This window comes from Thermobia domestica, chromosome 18 (genome assembly GCF_964235325.1).
Source record: "Thermobia domestica chromosome 18, izTheDome1.hap1.1, whole genome shotgun sequence".
NCBI classification, from domain to species: Eukaryota; Metazoa; Arthropoda; class Insecta; order Zygentoma; family Lepismatidae; genus Thermobia; species Thermobia domestica.
The window spans coordinates 90,155,984-90,180,306 of NC_137471.1; the positions used below are offsets into that span (position 1 = coordinate 90,155,984).

General features: G+C 36.3%; 1 protein-coding gene across 4 annotated transcripts in view; it reads right to left on the minus strand.

Moving 5' to 3' along the window:
- Positions 1-24,323, minus strand: part of Src64B (Tyrosine-protein kinase Src64B) — a 371,393-nt gene that overhangs the window by 34,797 nt on the left and 312,273 nt on the right. For all 4 annotated transcript variants that reach the window (XM_081745057.1, XM_081745060.1, XM_081745058.1 and 1 more), the window contains 4 exons: positions 14,968-15,145; positions 3,995-4,147; positions 1,218-1,332; positions 773-871 (listed from right to left, as the gene is read on the minus strand). In XM_081745057.1, coding sequence (XP_081601183.1) covers positions 773-871; positions 1,218-1,332; positions 3,995-4,147; positions 14,968-15,016 — 416 coding nt within the window. In that variant the 5' untranslated portion in view covers positions 15,017-15,145. The remainder of the gene's footprint in view (positions 1-772; positions 872-1,217; positions 1,333-3,994; positions 4,148-14,967; positions 15,146-24,323) is intronic.

Sequence of the window (24,323 nt, forward strand, 5' to 3'; positions counted from 1 at the left end):
AAACATGTTTTCAACGTCCAAAAATGTTGCTAGTGTAGGCCCTGATTTCACCCCCTTCAATTGGTTTTAGGCAAAAAATGTTAAGAGATCAAAGCTTAAGCTCTGCACGAGTTGGAGACGTCCAACAATTTTCAATTTGTTAGGACAAATACATGCTGAGATATTCAAAACAACGTAAACACCTAAAAATAGAAAAAGCGCAAAATGGCGGCACAGCCGTTGTGTCGCCATGGGATGTTGTAAAAAACAATTAATTGTGGTTTTGAAGTACCCTGATATAGGATAAACATCCATGAAAAAATTAGATTTTTTTTTTAAAAGGTCGAGTGGCAATTTTCTTGTTTCTCGATCACTTTGCATGGATTAACCCTATAAAGAAAGCGTCAAGTGGTACACAAACAGATTCTTAATGTTTAATTTCTTTCTATAGAATACACGATCTGTAGAATGAAATTATTTTTAAAAGGCAGAGCGGAAACTTCCAATCTCCAGTATAATGATCGCTGTGTTGGCACATTTCAGATCAGAAATGTTGCTGCCTGAGGTGCAAGTTTACGAACGATGCAGAGAATTATGAGCAAGGGGAAAAATTTGAAGCGGATGTCTATCAACCTTCCGGATTCTACATATTTTTCCTGCAGTAGCTTATCGAAGAGATTACCATACACCTTTTGTGGTATATTTTTCTCTTCATATACGAGTAACGATTGTGGCATCCCGAAACTATTGTATGATTATCCATTAATATTCATGAACAGAAGTCAGTACTTACTCTTCACTTTCAACGGATTTATCTTCAGCAACGAAGTTCCATGGAATCAAGCCTTCTTTACCAGTTCGAAGATGACGAACTCTCCACCAATCCGATTCACTGTTAATAAAAGCACAAAATTATCACTAAAAAGAAAACAAAATCAGAGAAAATATACATAAGTCAAATACGTGTAGCGAGAAAGCTCTTTTTTGTGACGTCAAATTACAAATTCAGTTTTCATTTATTTTAAATACCTTCTTTATTTAAACAACAGCTCAATCGTTTTGTCATATAGCATGGTAGACAGATATTACTCAGTGCTAACATATCCTGATCTCGAGAGTAACAAATTAATTATAACTTAGTATATGGATAATAGTAGATCAAAGTTCATACTACTCTTGTTACAAATATCTTTACTACTGACACGTTGACGAGTAAATGTATTATATGCAATTCTTACCTGTCATCCAAGACTTCCATCCGATCTCCTTTGACAAAAGAAACATCGACAGCTTCTCTCGCCTGATAATTATAGACACCAACAACAATCCGCTTACCACTGGGCACAGGATGAACTAAAATCAAAAACAAACAAATTTACACAAACATGAAATAAGGTCTACTATAACAATACTAACGAATATAATGAGCTTTCCAGAAATTTCTCCTATTTTAAGATCATATGTCATCTAACATTAATCTACACACATGTATTCTATTAGTTTCCTTTCGGAAAGAATACAGCCACATGCTTGGTAACGTATTGAGATACATGATATGCTATTTCCGAAGAGATTATGAAAATTTGCTCGAACGGTCCATTTGAACATTCTATCGAGGATTTCAACGAAAATACACAGTTTACAGTTGTAACGTTATATATACAGAGTGTCCATAAAGTCCACTGCCACCCCGTGTATTGTCGAATCGACTGCGAATATGAGAAAACGCGAAAACACGCCCATCATTATTTTAAGGGGCGTGAATTTTGAGCTATAAAAAGGTCCACCCCAGACACTCCATGTAGGGTACGTGGGGTCAACTTGAAAATTTTAAATGGCAAAGGGTCGAGTAATATATCGTTGGAAGGGACTTGACAGGAGACATATTTTCTCAAAAGATTCAAGTTCCTATGTCGACCCCATCCAAAATGGTGGGAGGTTCACATTTCGTGTCGATAAAGTCCGTTGCAACCACGTGTATCTTCGAAACAACTCAGAATATGATAAAATGCAAAAACACGACCCCTCGTACCCCTATCTGGGGGTGTCTGGAGTAGACCTCTTATAACTTTAAATTCAAGCCCCTTAAAATAATAATGGACGTGTTTTTGCGTTTTATCATATTCTTAGTCGTTTCGAAGATACATGGGGTGGCAACAGACTTTATGGACACGAAACATGAATCCCCACCATTTTGGATGGGGTCAACATAGGGACTTGAAACTTTCGGCAAAATATTTATCTTGTCGAGACCTTTCCAACGATATATTACTCGACCTCCTTTGCCATTTAAATTTTTCAAGTTGACCCCACGTTCTCCTATATGGGAGTGGACCTTTTATAGCTCAAAACTCACGCCCCTTAAAATAATGATGGACGTGTTTTTGCGTTTTCTCATATTCGCAGTTGTTTCGACGATACGCGGGGTGGCAACGGACTTTATGGACACCCTTTATAATCCAGGAAATACTCAAGAGGAGATGTGCACTGAACAGGAAGTACTGAGAGAAGAAGTATACAAAAATTTGGCTCAAAGAATATGAGAGAGAGAGAAAGAGAGAGAGAAAGAGAAAGAGAGAAAGAGAGAGAAAGAGAGAGAGAAAGAGAGAAAAAGAGAAAGAGAGAGAGAAAGAGAGAGAGAGAGGGAGAAAGAGAGAAAAAGAGAGAGAGAGAGAGAGAGAGAGAAAGAAAGAGAGAGAGAGAGAGGGAGAAAGAGAGAGAGAATGAAACTATTTGAACTTATGTACAAAGTACTGTTTGCAAACTGCCGCATCAGTTTCAATGTCAGAATAATTGTAAAATGAGAATATATATAAAGAGGCGCATCATTAATAAATCATTACAAATGTATAACTATTAATGGATAGCGATTAAATGTGTACCTACAAATGTATAACAATTAGTAAACACTGATTACAAGCACAAAGTAGAAAGCACACTTTGGTATCTATAGACATATCCCATATTTAAGAATCAAGAGTCTAATGAATTTAGTCCGGCCATGCACTGGTCAATACTGCAGTGCATGCACTGATATGCAATTTTCGTAGACTCATAAGAACTTTCAAAATAAACGTATTTGCGATATGTTACAAAGAAATACGTTACATGAAAACACAAAAGATCAAATACCAGTAACCGATATCCGAAATCCCTTCATTTGTGTAATGAGCTACCTTCATTTAATGCCGAAGAAGAAACTGATAAAATCGAAACTGTGTTCGTTATACACATGTTCGTTATACATCGTTAGTGGAAAACTACTCAGAACAGTAGAAAACTTAGTTTACTAAGTTCGAAGTTACCAATTCACCCACAAGCACTATGCAAGATCTGAAAGTTTTATTTTTATTTATTTATTTGTTTTTTGAATTTCATTCGTTGCAAATCGAAATTCCCTGACCTCCTATACGAGGTTCACAGCATGTAATTCACCCCACTAGCGTCATTAAACCTCACTGGAGGAAACTGCTTCCAAACGTACTTTTTCTTATTTCTTGTTTTCTACTAAAAGTATAGGAAAATTAAAAAAAAAAAAAAAAATATTGCAGAAAGCTGGTCCTTTGTAATTAAAATAAGCAAACATCAAGAATCAGTACAGCATTGAATATAAATGAAGCCTTACTTTCAATGCAATTCTTCGGTCTTGGCAAAACTTCTGTTTATTCACTAGTGAACAAGATTCAAACTTTTACTAGAAATGACTCTGAAATTTCCAAAAATTTGAGTTAAAGATCTTCCAAATGATATCTATTACGCCCAACGTGGTTCCTATCCACAAAGTAGTGTTTGTGTGATTGTGTAGTTTTCAAATTTTGACATATTACAAAGCTTTAAACTCTTACAGTGCTAAGGTTGAAATGCAAGTGTTTTTTTTTGTATGTGCCAATAATAATATTTGAAAAGTAACAAATCTCACACATAGATTACATGCTAGATGTGATTGTGAATATGGAAATTTCATAGATGAACATACGTGACTTAAAAAATTAAACACTAGAATCTAACAACTTACATGGAGTTGTGGGTGTTCTTATAACATCACCAACAATCGGTCGTGCTATGCGACTTCCTGGGCGGTTTGGATCTGGAGTGTATCTTGGCACATCGGATCCATTCGTGAAAGTGTGACCAAATCCACCTGCTACCTTTCCATCTTGATGGAAAACTGGTAATAAAGAAAAATAAAGTTATTTTTCAGTGCTAATTAAAGTATATTACTTCATTGTAACTGATAACTAACTCACTTTATGACCTATAGAACATGGAGGTTCAATGCCGCATTTACAAAAGCTCTCCACTGACTTCTGTCCTTAGCAACTGGATCCAGTTTCTATTTTGTATTCCTAATTCTGCGAGATCCATCTTAATATTGTCCCCTCCCACATTTGCTCCTAGGTCTTCCTAATGGACGTTTTCCGATTCGATTGCCAGTCAAAACTTTGGAAGTATTTCTACTTTCTTCCATTCTGGCTACATGACCTGCTACCTGAACCTCCTAGACTTGACCCTAACAATGGTTGGTAAACGGAATAAGTTACGCAGTTCCTCGTTATGAAGTTCCGCCATTCCCCATTTCCGTTTCTCTTGCGTCCGAATATTCGTCTCAGGATCTTGTTCTCAAATACTTTCAGTATACGTTCTCCTCTCAGAGTGAGCGAAAACGTTTCGTAACCATACAGCACGACAGACAAGATTATCGTTTTATATATTTTATGCTTCAAATTCCTTAACAAAATTTGCGACGACAAAAGATTTTGAACTCAATGACAATATGAATTCCCTGCTTTCAGTCGACATTTAATTTCTTCGTGAATATGGTTTTCGTCTGTTACTGTACTTCACATAGAAGATGCAGATGTATGCAACAAAGGAGGGACCCAGCGTGCAACTGTACTAGCTGATCGAGTTTCACTAACTTTTTTTTTTCTATGTTTACTACAAGTTTATATTGTTTAAGAGTTCCACGCCAAAATATTAAGATAAGGTCTGAATTCATTCGAAATTTTATTCAATGTATTCTACTTTTGATTGAATTTACAAAGGTGTATAAAAAATAAGGTGAATTTGTCTGAAACCAGTTTTTTCTTTTGGTACCTAATTATTTTCTTTATTTCTTCCATGTTGTAGATACCAACGTGAGGGAAGTCCGATGGCACTTGCAGCCTTCTTACGTCAACCTGTCTGCTACCTACAGCAATTTACAGATGGCAAATCAAATTGAATATTACTCCAAGGAGGTGTGCGCGGTGTTGTTAGCTTTCTATGCGCCAAGAAACAGAAACCATTTGGGATTCATCGAGAATTGGTGAAGGTCTATGGAAAGAGTGTTGTCACAAAAACAAGTGTATGTGAGGTGCAATGCATTCGTTAAGTGGTACGACTGTGACACATGACGACACAAGTGGCAGACCAGCAACGTGCATCACCGACAAGAATGTGTGTGACGTCGATGCAATGATCCATTACGATATTAGAGTGAGGTTGCATGACACTGTAAATCTCATATGGTTCATTAAGGAGTATCGTCCATTATCAACTTGGCTTCAGAAAATGAAATGAAATCTTTCAGTTTAACATCCCGTGATTAATGCCGTTTAGGCTAAAGGAGGCGATAATTATTGCAATTGAATGATAATTGAAGGATTGGTGGAATGAGAACATGGGAGGAAACGGGAGTAACCCGTGAAAACCCATGGACACGATGTTTTCCACTATAAACTTACTTGGCCGGGGATCGAAACAGGGACCTGACGCATCAAAAGTAAGCACTATTACCAAGCCAACGTGCATCCTAACCTGGTTTTAGAAAGCGTCTATGCGCTGGGTACCAAAACATCTGAGGACAGAAAACATTTTCGAATGAACATTTTCCTGACGCACCTCACACGACATGGCGACGAAGGAAATTCGTTCCATCATCGCATTATAACGGATGATGAAACTACAATATCCTTGTGGACACCTGAATCACAGCGGCAGAGCATGACATCGAAACATTCGTCGTCACTGTCGACCAAAAAATTCAAGAACACAACATTGGCAAGAAAACTATGACTACTATCCATTTCATAAAGATAGGCCCCTGACTTCGTGGTGCTGCCATGACGTTCAGTCAAAACTTATATTGCATTGTCGTACCTCGTTGGAATTGCTGGAATGTTGTCTTTTCAATACTTAAGACATAAAAATTTTCTTTGTACTATGTAGTGAGAAAAAAATAAAAATTAATGAAAAAGTGCGTATTTTATCGTACTTTTTTGGTAGATCAATGTTTATGGGACTTTATCTCAGAAAAGAGATCACGTGAAATAATTTCCTGTGTACAATATGTAGATACATCCATTAACTGTAAGTTGTGAAAAATTCAATTTTCATCACTTGATACCTTTTGTGTAATTAAAACAAATGTACGACGCTCTGATCTCCTTTACCATGGTAGGTAGAGAAACGTACAAAACACTGTTCGAAAATGTGGAAGTCTAGTGTTCCAAATATTTAAAACTATTAACAAAAAAAGGTTTAGTTGATAGAGTATTCATTTTTTAAAAAAATCTTTTGCTTCAACATATTCTCTGCGTTAAGCGGTGAGCCATGTTGCAGCCCAATCTTTAAATTCCCCGCGCTTATATGAAGATACAGCATACAGTAAGTGGAAGTGCGGCACCGCTGTCGTACAGTGTTGTCGCGTTCAGGAAGCCTGTAGCGCGAAGCCTACTTCATAAAGAATGTAATAGGAAAAAGTATTTATTATAACCTTTCACATCATAAAAATAATAATAATGCATTACACATCTCAATGTAATCAAAATAAAACGTTGAAGTAAAACATCCAAAAACTCATCTCTTAATCTATTTACTTCATTCACTTTCGTAATGAGTTTGTTGACTCATCGCTGCTCCTGCTATCTTCCTGAACACTTTTTAACAATGGTTCCATTTCTACCTCAAGATCTATCAGTATACACACTTTCCAGCTTACGAACATGTTAAAGGTTAAAAAGAAATGTAGCCTTGGCAAGCACGTGTTCACCCAAGTTCTGCGATCAATTCCCCTGCCAAATGTACAGTAACACAGAATGGGTCCTTTGTTTTCTTTCAACGAAAGAAAACAATGCAAAGAGTAGCTGACGAGGGCTGTATTTGCGTCTAATCACGTCGCACTGATTACGTTTTCAACACTTCCCTTCGGTTCGTAGGCGTCAAAAACTTACACACGCATATATATATTTTATATATATATATATATATATATATATATATATATATATATATATATATATATATATATATGGATATTCCTTTACTAGCGGCGGTATTACAAAAAGAAGAGGCAAAATTTTTAGCGATAATGAATTTACAGAACTGATGAATGACTCCGACTCAGACGGTTATGAGTTAGTAATTAATAGTAATGACATTGATTATTCTGTGCTCAGTGGAGTATTCGGGAGTGAACAAGATAGTAACTCTGTTTAAAGCATATAATAGCATATAAAGTGTTTCAGCTGTTTTACCGATGAAGTTTTATAGAAAAAAAAGTTGAGTTGATTTTGAGTTGAACGTCCTGTTCAGCAGTGAGGCTATATGAGACGTGGACCTACTCATAAACGTGGAATCCAAACAAGTACGTAGCATCCGCAAGGTGAAAGGAAGTTTTTAATAAATATTAGCGTTTATTGCAGGGATGCAAATAACCACTCGCCCGGGGCATGTGGTTCATCGGTGCGGGCGAGTATTTAATATGATATGGAAGTTAAGTAAATTATTTTTATTATGTGATGTGAGCTAGTAACTTTTTTCTTGGGCGAGTAAACTTTTGTTGCTTATTTGCATCCCTGGTTTATTGCCTGATATATAAAGTTGGACTTTGCGTGGGAAAGTGCTTCGAAATGTACAACACTAAAGAGAAGTACTGGGACTCCTAGATATGAAAACAGATTTCCCGTGAAGTGTAAACTCAATATTACATATCAACTAAGGTTGTATCGTATAATAAAGTTTGTGCTTGTATTTGTTTCTGTGCAAGTGTATTTTGTACTGCGTGCAGTAAGTGAAAAACTGACAAAAAGCAACAAATTTTCGAGGACCATTACATGCAAATCCAAACAAAATAAGAGTTCTCTTTTCTAATTTTGAACACTTGGCACATTTACTGTATATCCTGTTAATTTCTAAGAAATTGGTTCAAAATCTGTGGAGACATAAAATTTTAAAGATATCTCTAAAAAGTGCCGGACAGTGTGCATGACAAGTTTAAATACCCGTTCGTCTGAGAGTGTATACGCACCAGGAAAATGTGGCAACGTTGCACTCCGTATAAACTGCGATAGCAAAGGGCGCAAAGCTGAGAAAATCATAATGTCATATTTGTGATTGTTTATCTTTTAAAACAAGTCAAAACAGTTTGGTTGAAAAAGCTACTTGAAGATCTTTCTAAAAGTTTTTTCAGATTGTTAATACACCGCAGCAATTCAGAGATAATGATGTCTCACTTTTTACTGAATAACAAGAAAATTACTTCGTGTTGAGTAATGAAATTTTCAGAACTTACAGGTAATATATGCATCTACATATCGTGCACAGGAAATTATTTCATGTTATCTCCTTTCCAAGATATAGTCCTATAAACATTGATTTACCAAAAAAGTACGAAAAAATACGCACTTTTTCATTAATTTCTATTTTTTTCTCACTACACAGTACAAGGAAAATTTTTATGTCTTAAGTATTGAAAAGGCAACATTCCAACAATTCCAACGAGGTACGACAATGTAATGTAAGTTTTGACTGGACGTCACGGCAGCACCGCCAAGTCAGGGGCCTATCTTTATGAAATGGATAGTAGTCTGTTTTGGGACCGTCGGGGTGTTATTCATGTTGAATTTATTGGCAAAGGGTACGAGCATTACTGCGAACACGTACTGCCAAACCATAGACAGCCTGAAAGCAACCATACGTCAGAAACGAAACAGGGCACTACGAAAGAAGGTATTGTTACTACAAGATAACGCTCGGACAAGTACATACTTCATGAGTTTCAATTGAGAAACTTGACCATCCTCCTTCTGAATAACATTTGTTTGGATCTCTAAAGAAATACATCCGTGGGCGGCGTTTCGATATACTGGAAGAAAAACAGGCTACAGGTACATAGTTAAGGAATTTGGAGCTTTTTTTTTTTTTTTTTTTTCTTTCTTCAAAAGGCGTGGACGATTTGGTGTCTCACTGAAATGCTTGTGTGGGCTGCAATGGTTCCTATATCGAATGTTAGTGTGGTACCGTGTGTCACACATTATAAAATTTATTATCTCTGCATGTTTTTCAATAAATCGAAAATTCGCCTTACTTTTTGATACACTTTTGTGCATTCTTTTTCAGTACCAAATTCTAAGGAAAACCTACATTAAAATTTAAAGTGGAACCTGAGTAACATAGTCTTTACCGTCAATCATACTTGTGGCCATGTTCACGACACGTGCTGACAGCTAGTAGTATCAGCACGAGAGACTAATTTAAATTCTGTCTGCTGGATGCTGACATGTTGTTCATTTAGACTTTTAAACCGGGATAAAAATGCGTTTGCCATTTTTACGTCTCTGAGTGGCTGTAGATTAGATTAGTTATAAATGAAAATACATGTGTATTTCATGCTTTACATAAAAGGTTAAATAATAATAATAATAGCAAATGTTCTTTAAAAAGTTTGTCATTCCGGTACTGTAACATGATAACACTGGCAAAAAAAATGAAATATTCAGTATAACACCTGTTAGTTTTATTTATTTAATTTATTTATTAGACAAGCAGCAGATAAATAGAGTGCAGTCTCCACGAAAGAGAGAGAACCCGAATGCTATTTACAAAACTGAACCGGATACTGAAGAAACCAGGATCCATGGAAATGGGAAGCTGAACAGTAAGTCCGTCAAGGAGACCGTAAGTATGATGAATTCAGGTTCTAAAAGAGGAGGGAAGACGAGTTATACATGCTCCAAAAGCAATGAGGAAACCAGTAAGTAGAAAGTATGGTGAACACTGGCTTCAAGGAAAAAAGAACTAAAAACAGTTGCGGACAAAGGAAGAGAGAGAAATGTAACTTTTTTTTTTTTTTTTTTTTTAATGGTAATAAATGCTAAGATAATTGTGCAGCAACTGGATAGTAAAAAAGAAGATTTTGTTACAGTTTTTCGGTTCCTAGTTGCCACAGGCGTAACTAATGGGCCCGCAATGCGAGGGACTTAAGAGCAAAAACGGGCCCCACTTAAGTTTAGAAGACGTACCTTATGTTGGGATGTTAAAATTTTGTTATGTTAAAAAATATGGCGTTTCAACTATACCTCATTTTGCCTGTGACGACAGCAACATCTGAGCAATTATTCAGTAAACTAAAAACAACAAAATCTGTTACTGTTTGAACGAAATCATTGGACTGACGTAAGACATGGGGCACAGCACAACGTCTTGCCAGCCAGTGACAGGGATCGGAATGTCAGTCAACTAGTCAGCATAATGCTTGTGAATTGAATGGAGAAGGACAGCGATATATCAATTTGACAAGGTGGCCAGACGAGTGGGAAACTCATTTCGGAAACAGCGCGACTTGTCGGGTGTTCGCAAGCTGCCGTGCTTAGTTTATTCCAAGGTTGGAGAAAGAACGGTAAGATAATCATCAAACCAAACCACAAGAAGTACGGCGGCCACACCTCATTAAACATGTCGTAAACTCTCGAAATTGCTAGAACAGGACTGGGTGAAATCTGTGGCAATTAATAGCAGACTTCAACTGACTCTAGCAGTGGACAAAGCATGAATGTGCCTGAGAATGCAGTTCACCGTACACTGTTAGATATGGGCATCCGTATTTGACATCCCAAATGTATACCATGTTAACCGCACGGCATAAACGACAACAACTGGAATGGGCACGTGCCAATTGTCCAATTGTCATTGGACTGCAGAGCAATGGCATAACATTGCATGGTCTGATCAATCACAATACTACTTTCATCACACTGATAACTGGGTCAGAACCCGTCGTCCTCCAGGGGAAAAGCTGCTCCATACGTGTAGAGCAGAGTAACGATAGGCCGGTGGTGGCTCGCTTATGATTTAAGGAATCTTCACATGGTCATTCATGAGCCCAGTAGTGAGTGTGTCCGCCCATGGGTGGCCCATGTGGAGGGACCATGACGGCTCCTGATATCGACAGGTCATTGACGATCACGTACACTCACTCATATCGGCTATATTTCTAGACGGAACTGGTATCTTTCAGCAGGACAACATTCTTTGTCACAAGGTCTGCAGTAGTTCAAGAAGTACTGCATTTCAACTGCAGCAATGGCCCCCAAACTCAGCCTATTTTTACCCAATTCAACACCTTGAGGTGTCATTGAATGTAAGATCCGAACTCATCGACCCTCCGTGGAATTTACGGTAGCTAAGTGCGTGTACATGGTGCTGGTATAGTTTTAACATACCACCTTTTTGGACAATAAGCGAATAGTTTTCGAATTCTATACTACTGAAGCTTTCTTTTCATACTGAAGCTAACGTCCGATTATGTTTTATGGATTTGCTGCCTTCTTCAACCATTTTCAGTATTTGGCCTACAACTCTTCCCAAACAATACACGTCCTGGCTCAGTTGAACTTTTGTTCTTTAGGATAGAAGCTACAAATTGATACTAGTTTCATAGTTGCACATCGCTGGGCCCAAAATAGTCATCATTCTTATGACATACTTTTATATTATCCCTATTTTTTAATATTACAACGGTAATCTTTAAAAATATGCAGTTTTGAGTTAAATAAATAACTGATCCTGTAACTGAAGACAAGAAACATGGTGTAAAGTTCAGACTGTAAGAATGGGCGTTTAGACAAGTGATATTCACATTAAGACGTACTAAATGAAGTATTCTTTCAATTGCTTCAGCAGTATCTTTTCAAATTGATAGTATTCGAACAAAACCATTTTTTCTAAACCTCTATTGTTTTGAAAATGTGTAATAGCCTACAAAACTTCATTAAAAATTTGAGATTATTATTATTCTAATGCAAAGCACAGTATATCTTATTATGGTACAATTTGTATATTGCTATGAAAATTTTTTATATACAAGCGTAAATAGCTTTGGGCATCAACTTAGGTTTGGAATTATGAAGAAAGTATCTAAACATGTCTCACTCCTTAAACCCTAAATAAAGTTCTCTTCGGGTCATTCCTCATTATCATTGTTCAACTGTAACTGAATGAGAATTTATGTTCATTTTCTTGCCGTAGACAAGGCTCTTATTTTGTGTCACTGTTTTATTTCTAACATTAAAAGTATTGCATTCTGTTTCAACGTTCATACGAAACCTATCATGAATAACGGATGCAAATTAAATTGTTACGTAGCTTGTGGAAACGTGTTTTGGACAAAACTATTTTATATTTTCTGTTTATGTTCGCAAGTCTAGCTTTATTCACATTATTCTAATAGTACCTAGAGCATTTACAAAACTGAGACATCATAGAAGTGTTTAAATAATGAAGACATAACATATCTAGTGCACTGTAGATATTCAGAATTTTGCTTAGTTGAAGGGATGGGGAATGAATGTCGAAATATTTAATTTTACAGACGGATATAAAGTGATTAGCGACATGGTACATTTAAAATCTCCAAGGAACAAAGAAGTAATTAATTTATTAAAATTTAATTTGTAACCTCAACTGATAACATCTGTCAATTTACATTTGTTTTATAGCTTTGTTCAGTTTCATGTATGCAATTCCGTTTCGAACCTTGAATAGCTAACAAGGAAACGGGAAGTATTCTTGTGTGACCGTTCTTCCTCTCGTGCTATCATAAATAAGGATACTGTGGTCAGAATATGCTGGCTCCAGGAAACTGATACAGAGGAACTGTTCAGTGTTTACTACTGGCATTATCATAAAGTAACGATTAAGTGAACTTACTGATTTTCCTTATATTCCGCTGATTATAATTGTTAACTAACTAAATCTTCATTGAATTAATTTATTTAGTTAAGTCTTCAAGTATACAGATTTAGAACTAGTTTTCAATTCGTATACCTAATAGTACTTGGTTTATTTAGCTTTTATTCGCTTTTAAGGGTGGCTGAGATATAACTTAGATCTAAGTGTAACAACGAAAACTTGTTTACACATTTACTTACAAGGATGATAGCAATTCCTTCATACCCAGGAATGACTCAAGGTCTTTTACTTATTATAAATAAGGTAGGCCAGAAGTATTAAACGTAATAAGGTATATAGATTTAGTTTAACGTCTCATGACTATACACCGAGGCTAGAGGAGATGGTAATGGTGATGATAAAGAATAAAATGATGGAATGAAGAAAGTGGGAGGAAACGCAACAACACCGACAAAACCACGCATACGCTATTTCTTTGGCAGAAGCTTGGCTCGAACCACTGACTACGTATCAGAAGTAAGCGCTATACCACTGAGCCACCGTGACTCCCAACGTAGTATGTGTATATAGAATTTAATCACATAGTATTTGCTTCTGTGCAAAGAAAAGACATCCAAAATGCCCAGAAGTGACATTTCAGCTATGGAAATGTGATCAAATTCTTACAGATGAAACTGCCTCACCGATTTATAAGATGAAAGCAGTCTATGGGAATAAATGTTCACCGTACAGTAATGTAAAAACCTGAAGAAAAAAATAATAGTTCAAATATGAACGCACAATCATTGAGACCAAGCCAAAAGAAGAATGACTTTTCATGCTTTTGATGTCGACATGATCGAAAAGCAATACTGCTCTTGGACGAAAACTTACTATTGGCTAAGTTTAGTGGAGTTACTTAGTTTCGATCATAGTGCTACATTTGTCCGAAATGTATCACGCACTACACAGCAATGTATGACAACAGTGCACTCTCTCAGAGACTGAGGAAGATGGATGAATGGTAAATATATATATCATTATGATCCTAAAAGAAATCTAGGGTGGAATAATTTTATACCCTCTCGAAAATGACAAAAGGCAACCATCTGCAAAGAAGCCCATGTGTTCAGCGTTTTAGGATTGTGCGAAATCTGAGCACAACGTTACTGAAGGTTGAACTAGAACAGAAGTCTATTACTGCTTCAACAGAACACAAACAGAGAAAGCGGGACAAATTAACCAAATACGTGCTTACCTTACCTGATAATGGTTCTAATCCCAAAGCAGTTAAGACAGTTGAACTAGTGAAAAGGTATTAGTAGACTTAGTTGACATATTTACCTTTTAGACCTCACCCGGCTCTTTTCGACTTCTTTCTGTTCCTCAAAATAGACCGATAACCGATATGAGGGGGTAGTTTCTTCATAGATGATACGTATCATTTCTGGTATGGAAGACTGATTTTCAAATAGAAATAAAAGACTCCCAAAAGTGAGGACCTACATCTCAAGAAAAGCGTGGCTTTACATGGAGATTATGTAGAGAAATTTTATGAATCTAATTCCCGCAGTCGAAACAAGTGTTCATATACTCCCGTATACGAGTACTGGCTACTCGAGACAACCTAACTCTCCTGTCGCTTTGTTATAACACTTATATGTAAATGCTTATGATATGAAAGGAAAAATAAACATGCTGTTTTATCAATTAAAAGCATAAAACTTTATTAATAAGGGGAACGATGCTTAACTCTAAACACCATCAATAAAAATAATATTTGTAGCATATGTGAATTATTGTTTTATTTTTTATTTATTTGAATTCAACGAACTTCCTCGTGACTATGTGGATAGTGTACGCACCTTTGGTGTGGGAGACCCAAGTTTGATTCTCGATGGAAGCTCATGTGATTCGGGAACACAAACTCTGGGACAACGCTGCTGAACGGGACGCTAAACTCAAATCCAACCCAATCCAATATTACAATTCAAAAACTATATATCTTAAGGACTATAACAAATTATTCACAAAAGCTGTTACTTTGTTTGAACTTACGTATATGGTGGTTTGATTCCTGGTTTTTCTTGCTACAGCACATCCCCATTCTGCCAACTTAAGTTTAGAGCTGAGAGTAATACAACTGTTATTGTGTCTTCTCCATTGGAAAGATTTAGGATGTTGATTGACAGTTCATTGATGTAACTAAATTTATCGCCATTCACTTCGGTTCATACTGTAAAAAAAGGGAAAAAAAAGTTTTAGTCAAAATAACTGTATAAACACGAGAAAAATATTATATACCACACTGAAAAAAAAATATCAAAATTTAACTTCAGTCATAAAATCTGAATAATTATTTACAATTTACTTTAGAACTCACATGGAATATCTAGAGATCACATTATACAAATACAATTTAAAATAGTAAAAATATTATTAACTCAAATACTAAAAAAGTGAGTTTAGTTTTACACTGTGAAACTACAGTAAACTTTTCAACTACGCGAATTCAATATCGAACCGGAACTAGATAATCTATGATTTCGGTTGTAACAGAGGGACAGGATCAGAGATTAAATTTATTCTTCAGATGCTTGACCCATATTTTAAAAAATCTTGGTGTTTTTTTACCGGTTTTGCTCTCTCAAAATTAATATTGAAACCGCACATCTACCACTTTCGTTTGCAACAGAAGTTGGAGGTGTAACACATTTTTGCTGTACCGAATCCACATCAAAAACTGCTACTCGCTATCCATTACCGTTGTTTCACTATGGCGATCAGTATTGGAACCGAAAACTTAGATTTCCGAACTTCCGCTTTGAAAAGAGAAAGGTTGAGATTAAACGCATTCTTGTGACGCTGAAGTTGTTTTTAAAAATCTCACTAGCTCTTACCGTATTTGATTATGAAAATAATGAAACAGGGAGTGGTTCCGGTTTTAGTAGAGAGATTAGGGTGGAGACGGATTCTATTCTTGGATCGCTTAATCGACTGCAGAAAATAGTTTCTAGGTATCTATCACCGTTTTCCTTTCATAGCTATCAATGCTTAAAAAAACTGAAATGATTGATATCTAACTTCCAGTTTTATTACAGACCACCGCGTTTCCTCGGCCTACAGCCTTTCATCTCTTATGTATCAGCCTTTGTATCAACACTGAATTTCATGCATTTGCTCTTAATATTTCCTGAATTTGGCCAGCTTGGAACTTTGTCCCCAGACTCTCATGTTTGGTAGACCTACGGCATCGCATCTCTTAAAACCACAATTCTACCGAATTTCAAGTTTTTTCTCCTATTTCAGCTATCTAAAAGATAAGATTTTGTATCCCAAGAAAACGTCCATTTGGAAAATTTCACCCCCCTTTGGACTCCCTAAAAATTAAAAATGTTAACTTTTGGCATTTTTCCTGTGAGTTAGTCCCGAAAAGCTACAATCATGCCCAATTCAATCATTGTAGCCCTACATGAAGTACCCAATAATTTTGCGGTGTAGAAGATGTCCCTTATAAATAACATGGGAAACATTTTTTCAGTTTCCCATAAAACCACTCGAAAGTTAGAAATTTTATTTTTACTGATTTCGTATACTATAGAAAATGTACACTTATGTCCAAAATGATTGTCGCATATCTATAATTGTCTTCTTGTAAGAACATAATTTGATGATGATTTTGCAGAGTAGTTTTAATACTGATACTATGCGTATGATCGGGAAATGTATATTTGTGGTAAATTTCATACGAAAACTATAAATACAAAAATTAGAATGAGTAGAACAAAATGTTGCTAAATGGAGAAGAAAGTTTTATTTTCGTTTTATTGTTCTTTTGACTTGGAATTTGCCACATATGTGTCTTTACCGATTATACACATACTAACATAAGAAACACCGGGCGAATTCATTATCAACTTATATTCCTACAACAACATATTTATAGACATGCGACAATTTTGGACATGAGTGTACAAACATACCGAATTTCAAGTTTTCATTCCACTTCCAAGTACCTAAACATGAGATTATACGTCAAAAAAGTCCATATGAAGATAACCAAGAAAGTTCTGTTACTTTTTGTGGAGCTCTGTGCCCAACTGCTCACACACCGTGAGTTGAATGCAAATGGAGATTAAGGCGAAGGTTGGTTGTTGGTGTGGATATATCCAACCTACTACCTAGTTGTGGCAGTTCAGTTACACCGTGAACTTGCGTAAGGACAGAGTGAACATGGAACCTCCGCAGAGCGTCATAAGGGCGTGTATGCTGTAGAGTTTAAACTCGGGTCGAATGCCGCTGCAGCGGGGCGGAAGATACGCCAGGCCTTTGGTGAGGGTGTCCTGGCTACCCAGACAGTGCAGCGGTGGTTTAACAAGCTTAAGCGCGGCAACGAAACACTCGAAGACGCATCACGTGCCGGAAGACCAACACATGTACAAAATGAATATCTTCAGGCAGCAATTGAGGCGAACAGTGGCCAGACATGTGAGGAACTGGGACTACAATTCAGTGTGAGTGGAGAAAACACTCGGCAGCACAAACAACTTGGGAACCACTACAAGTTGGGTCCCATGTGATTTGACTCAGGCAAAGCGAGCAGACATTTATGTTTCTCTGCTGTCTCGTTTGAGGAAGGCGCCATTTCCGGATAGGGTGTTGACATATGATGCGAAGTGAGTACTGTAGGAAGCTCCACTTCATCGTCATCATTGGTTAGCATCCCATGAAACAGTTCGAAAACAGCCGAAACCAGCACTGCACCAGAAGGCTCTCCTGAGTGTTTGGTGGATTATTCATGGCATCTTGCATCGGGAATTGCTACCCACTGGCCAGAGCATCAACGCAACTGTGTACTGTCAACAGTTGAGCCGTGTTCAAGAAACAAGCTAAAAACTCCGGATCCAGCACTTATGAATCGCAAAGGGGTTTTCCTGTTACAGACAACGCTAAGCCCCACGTCGACAGGATGACCTGAGACACATTTCTAATCCCTGGGTGGGAAACACTTGCATCCGCCATACTTCCTGGACATTGCACTATCCGATTATCACCTGTTCCACTCCTTGGACTATCACCTTAGAGGACGCAAGTTCAAAATGAACTTGATACCTTTTTCGCTTCACGGCCCACCAAGTTCTACCGCGATGGAATCCATGGCCTTCCAGAACGTTGGCAGAAGGTCGTCGATGCTGATGGAGACTATTTTTGACCTTCCAGATACGTCTTAGGTGACCTATCGATGTTCGAAGATTGTTGATGAAAAAGCGACAGAACTTTCTTGGTTACCTTTGTAACATGGGGAATTTCTTCATCCCGCTTTTAGAACCCCTAAAAATTAAAAATATTCACTTTTGGCAATTTTCCTGTGGGTTAGTCCCGAAAAGCTACAATCATGCCAAATTTCAACTTTCTACGTCAACCGAAATGCCCATTATTTCAAGGCAGTAAATAAGTTCATTTAGTTTATATATATATATATATATATATATATATATATATATATATATATATATATATATATATAAAGCTAAGAAAAAAAGAAGTAACTGAAGATATTCGATATGACAGGGAAGATCATTTGATTGTTATTGCGGAAAAACAAACAAGATGTGACCACAAAAATGTACCAAAAGTGCAATATTGAATTGCACTCCCGATGCTTCTTAGAATTTCATACACGATAAAATTACATGTTATAGAGACTATCTTTCTCAGATTTAGGGACTCCAATCTTGGCTAGATAAGGGTGACAAAACTCATTCTCATAATTTTCTATGTGAGTATATGATCTGGATTATTCATACGGTATGTAATAATAATATATTGTGCACATCTCATTAAACATTATATTGTATGTTCTATATAAAGACTAGAAATTAGTTGATTTTAAGATACTTTAATAAATATCAATACAGCAACAAAAACTCAAAGTTTGTATTACTTTTTAGCTAAATTTATACCTGCCCTGTCGTGCCCGCTGTTCCATTATTGGAACATGGTTAATCAGGTGGTTAATGCGGGTTAACAAAAAAGTTAATCATTACATTGGACTAACAGTCCCCAATTATGGAAAATATAAAAAGAATTACGAAATTTGTGAACAAAAAATTAATTCGGGAATAAATGGGTTAAATCAAAGAGACTGTTGCGGCGTTACGCCAACAATCTGCACAGAAAGATTCTGTTCACTGACGAAAAGGTATTCACAATATAGCATGCCTACAATGCCCAAAATGACAGTGTGTATAGTCGAGACGTTCTATTGGTCTCCAACCGGCTTCCTTTGTACTCAAGCAGAAAATTTACCCTAACCGCCCTCATAAATAACACTAAATAAGCCATAAACGGCACGTGTTCGATGTCGAAGTAATACGTTGTTGCCATTGCTAAACTTTTATTATCGATGGATACATTATATAATAATAATAATTACTAGCTGAACCTGCGCTCTCTACACAGCGCATCATTCGCATATGAGCATAAATCTCCTAATTCCTCACAACATATGTATATGTCCCTTTACAGACACAAGTGAAAGACGTCTTGATTAAAAAATCGGCAAAAGGTATCATAAAGGGGAGATTTTTTTCGATTTTTTTTCTCAATATCTCGCACCATTTGCAAGATTTGAGCCTACTTCCGGTTGGAGTTTCTAATTCATGTATGAGCAGTGTTTTCTTTCTTCTTGCATGCAGTATGTAATAAGCAAATACATTACATATACAATTAATTATAATGTTAGTTATAAATTTATATGGTGTTCATTGGGCAAAACACAAAAAATAAAGATTTATCTCAGACTCGAGAAATGGTTATCCTTCCTTTTTCACTATTATTTGGCCATGGAACAAACGCCTGAGACATATACAACCCCAATATACAACACTGTGGTGTTGGAATGTATAACGCATACGATATGATGCTTTAGTTTTTTTTTTTTTTTTTAATTTCAACGCTTCCAGTGTACTCTAAAAAATGTAAAGAAATAATGGCCATGTTTTTTTTAAATATTCAATTAGAACTGGACAATCTACGCAATATTTCCAATCGATCAGTGAAAACGTCATCTTTCTAGAGCCTGTAGTTTCCGAGATCTCATTGTCGAAAGGATTGACCACAAACATAAGAACTCGGAAGATGGAAGCACAATTCACATGCATTGATTTTACAGAAGGCTTATTAAAATACAAAGGCTTTGAACAATAATTTTATATCATAAACTTTATGAAAAAGATAAAGTTAACTAATTTAGACTATTTAAAGTACAAATACTCAAAATGTTTGTCTCTGTTAAACGTGAAATCAACATAACCGTAAATGAAAGATTTGAAAGCCAAAGTTATAGGTTGGAGCTCAGGCGCTTTTAATTGCTATTGTAGCATTTTAATAGATAGATAATAATAATAAAACACATCATTAAAGGAATTCAGTATAATAGTATGGACAGGGGAGGTTAAGGACGGATTTCTGGGAGTGGCAAAGAAAGATTGTATTTTTTCTCTTCGGGCTTTTGCGGCACTGTCTTGCGGGGGGGGGGGGACAGAGGCGAACCACTTAACATGTTTGGTTCGTACAAGCGTTATCGTTATGGAAGTTACATAATATTAACAATATGCTATATTTAAGAGTAATATAAGCACATATCATGAAACTAATGATTGATTTCTTTTTACTCTTCATTACAACATATCCAAATTGAATTCAAATTAAATGAAATATTTCAGTTTAACGTCCCACAATTATGCCCTTCAAGCTAAAGGAGTCGGGAGGAGGAGGATGCAATGAAAACAAAAGTAACGAAAAAACTAGATAAATCTGTCTTTCTGCGAAGACTCCTAAAGAATCAGTAAGCAAATGAGTGAAAATTGCAACATCGCTTTCTTTTTCAGCAGGTCAACTGGCAGGCCACCCCCAACTGGAAGGCCATGTTAAATTATCCCTCCCATGTAACAAAGAAACACGCAGTTTCCTTCAATTGTGTTCCGCTTCCTTTGTAGCCGCCTGGGGACGGTTTGAACGATTTTACTATATGCCATGTCATCTACTGCAGCTGCTGAGGCAGCTCCAAGGGTTCAGAGAGCACATCATCCTACCTCAGTGATGGTTTGGTGGGGAGTGAGCTACTCAGGCACAACCCAGCTGCATTTTTGCGAACAAGGTGTTAAAACATCTGCAAGGTGTACCAGGACACAGTGCTAACATCTATAGTAAAACCACTGTCTGCTACCATGTTTCCTGGAGAAAGATGGACCTTCCAGCAGGATTCCGCTCCAGGCCACAAAGCGAAAAAACCCAGGACTGACTGGCACGGAACGTCCCGACTTCATTTCTACCGCTGATTGGCCTTCTAGCAGCCCGGACCTTAACCCGTTGGACTACAAACTTTGGGAAGTCCTTCAGGCAAAGGTCTGCCATAAGCGGCATCCATCTGTCGACAGTCTGAAACAATCCTTGACCCGAGCAGTGAACAATTTTTCCATGGACGTGGTGCGTAATGCCATTGACCAGTGGCCGGACCGACTTCGTGCCTGCATCAAGACCAAGGGGGAACATTTCGAAAAATGATTCATGCGTCAGGTGTACAACATATCAATGTAAAACATGACCAAAATAAATTGCTTTGGTGTTAATACTCTCTGTGTTATTCATATTTAAACTTGTGACAGTATTTACGATATAACTAGGTATACTACAAATTTTCTGGTTTGTTTAAAATTATTGCATAACGGTATTAACATAGTGTTGTGTTTTTGCCTATGAGCTGTTCACAGCATTGAAAATAAAATTATTTATTACCACTATTATTATTATTATTATTATTAGTAGTAGTAGTAGTATTGGTAGTAGGGATGTAATAATTATTACTACGTATGTAAGTTGAGTAATTATTGATGCACACCAGTTTAAAATTCTTAACGAGTTGGCCTTCCCTAACATTTATGCCCCCCTCATCCCAAAGAAACTTCTGTGGCTGGCTACGGATCGTTACTCGTGCTGTTTAAGGATATTATATATATAACCTGTGTAATAAGTGAGGTGTGCAACGGGCGCCATGTTGTGGTTATTACCACTGGGGCAGATCTGTGAATTCTTACTGAGTATACTTAAATGCGTTTCCACCAGTGTGTAAGTATTGCGATTACGTATAAATGACAGAATATAAACGTAGAACCACGGGCATCAAATTGGCGCTTTCGGCTTTACTTTTATCGGTGCTGCTTCATAATTCGCTATCTTACATATCGAGACTATACTTTGCTGTTTTTCAGTCTCTATTGCAAAAACAATTTTAACTTGGACAAGTAATTTGAATCTAATAACTGACATATAAAATCATTTTCTCGTCTTCAATTAGGCTGTAATTTTAACTAAATTTTACACTTAATGTTACTATTAAAAATAAATAATAGTAAAGATACTATTATTATACACTATTAAATAAATACACACATTTTAAAATCTGACATTATTTCTAGCTGAATTATATTATTGTAGGTAGGTATTTTGCAAAAAAACAAACTGTGAGTGGAAAGAGAAAATTATGCGTAAATTTTTATGTACTCGCATACATAAACCTCCTAAGCGACTCACAAAATGAAAGCTATGTATACTCCAGAAAAAACTTTCCTTTTATTTTCAAACTTGTTTACATTATTTTTCTTGTATTCTATTTCGTTAAATGGCAGTTATTTAAAAATGTAGCAAGTATCGTAGTTCAGGAAAACAAGGAAGGTAGAATGATTGAATAACACGTTCGTAAACTCAGTTACAGGTGTTCTGTGTCATTATTTGTCCATTTAACTTTTATATTATTTTCGTTCCTCTAAAATGTTTTGACATACCTGCCTAATCTTTTCGAAATCGATTTCTAGGGGGGGAAATTGTTACTATACTCATCTATCTAACCTATACCCCGCTATATCCGTTCATAATTCAGTAGTATCTTATAAAAACGAAAATTAGTGGAAACTCAAAATAAAAACCTGTGGAAACTCAACTCGCATTGATTCTAACACGATTATTAGAAACTGAATAGCATCTCTTCAAAATAAATTAATTTCGTAAGCACCGTATATGAAGTCTGATATATCAACACACGCAAGTCATATATATAAAATTGCGTCGAAACGGAAATCGTGCATTGTCCTTCTCGTATTAATAGTCTTCCAACTATTGTATTGCTTCATTTAATCTCATTAGATTCAAAGAAGCTGTCCAAGTGACATACCTTTCAGACGATCGTGTAAGTAAGTTTGTTATATAATACGAAACCTAATATTTGAAACCAGAATGCCAGTAATTTAAAGCTTCCTATCCTTTCTACTTGATATATACAGACTCAAGATTTAATTTCTTACTAATCAAAACTTCATGATACTACAGTACATGAGATCTGGTCCCTTAGTAATGGTCACCACAATGGCTTCCATTATTATCATTTCAGGCTTTCAAACCAGTCTCCTTCTATAGCTGGCACTTAACCAGCTACTATCACTGATTCTTTTGAATCCATCGATTGACTTTCAAATGAATGAGAACATTGTAATCCTTGTCTCTCATAGCTTTGCTCATAAACCTGAAATTTAAAGAACGACTTCGACTTCTACCGAATCGAATGCCGGAGTAGCACTTTGAAAGAAGCTATTGTTTATTTCAACTGTGCAAAACATGAAGATAGTGTGTATTAATATAGTGCACATTACAGAAAATTAGTTGGTAGTTTCGAACATCATCCTTATGGTTCGGACTCTGCTCCAAGCGATTTCACTTATGAATCTTTAAAGAAATTTCTCCGAGGCCATTAAACAGTGACGAAAATATGAAGCAGGTTGTGCAAATTTAGCTTCGGAGTACTCAGAAATCATTCAACGCTGCTATCATAGTGAAAAAGAGGTTATATTGAGAAACATTTTCTTTTCATACGGCTAAATGTGTTTTGTTACTTTCAAAAGAAAGTTTCACTTCAATTCCCTCGTATATTAACATAGATTCGTTTTTTGGCTTTAGACCATTTATTTACTTCATATTTGAGAAGTCATTAAAAACTATGAATGTATTTTTTTCGTCTCACTGGACATATTCAGTCATCAATATGACTGGAAATCTCAACTCTTCATTATGCTCTTAAGACTACAGAAAACTATGAAAAATTGTACATTAAATAATGAATAGTTGGGAATAAAATGGAAGAAAATTGAGGAAAACCTCTCACGTTCTTATTCTTCATCAATAACGTGAGATATCAAGAACGTGAGAGTCTATGTGGACCAGGGCAAAATTTATTTTATATATTTCAAGGAAACAAGGAAGTATATATAAATAATGGCATAATTCTACAACCGAGCCATTACGCCCTCACAAGAAGTTTCTTGTTTATTCACTCGCCAGCTTCACCGAATTCAAGTATTGCT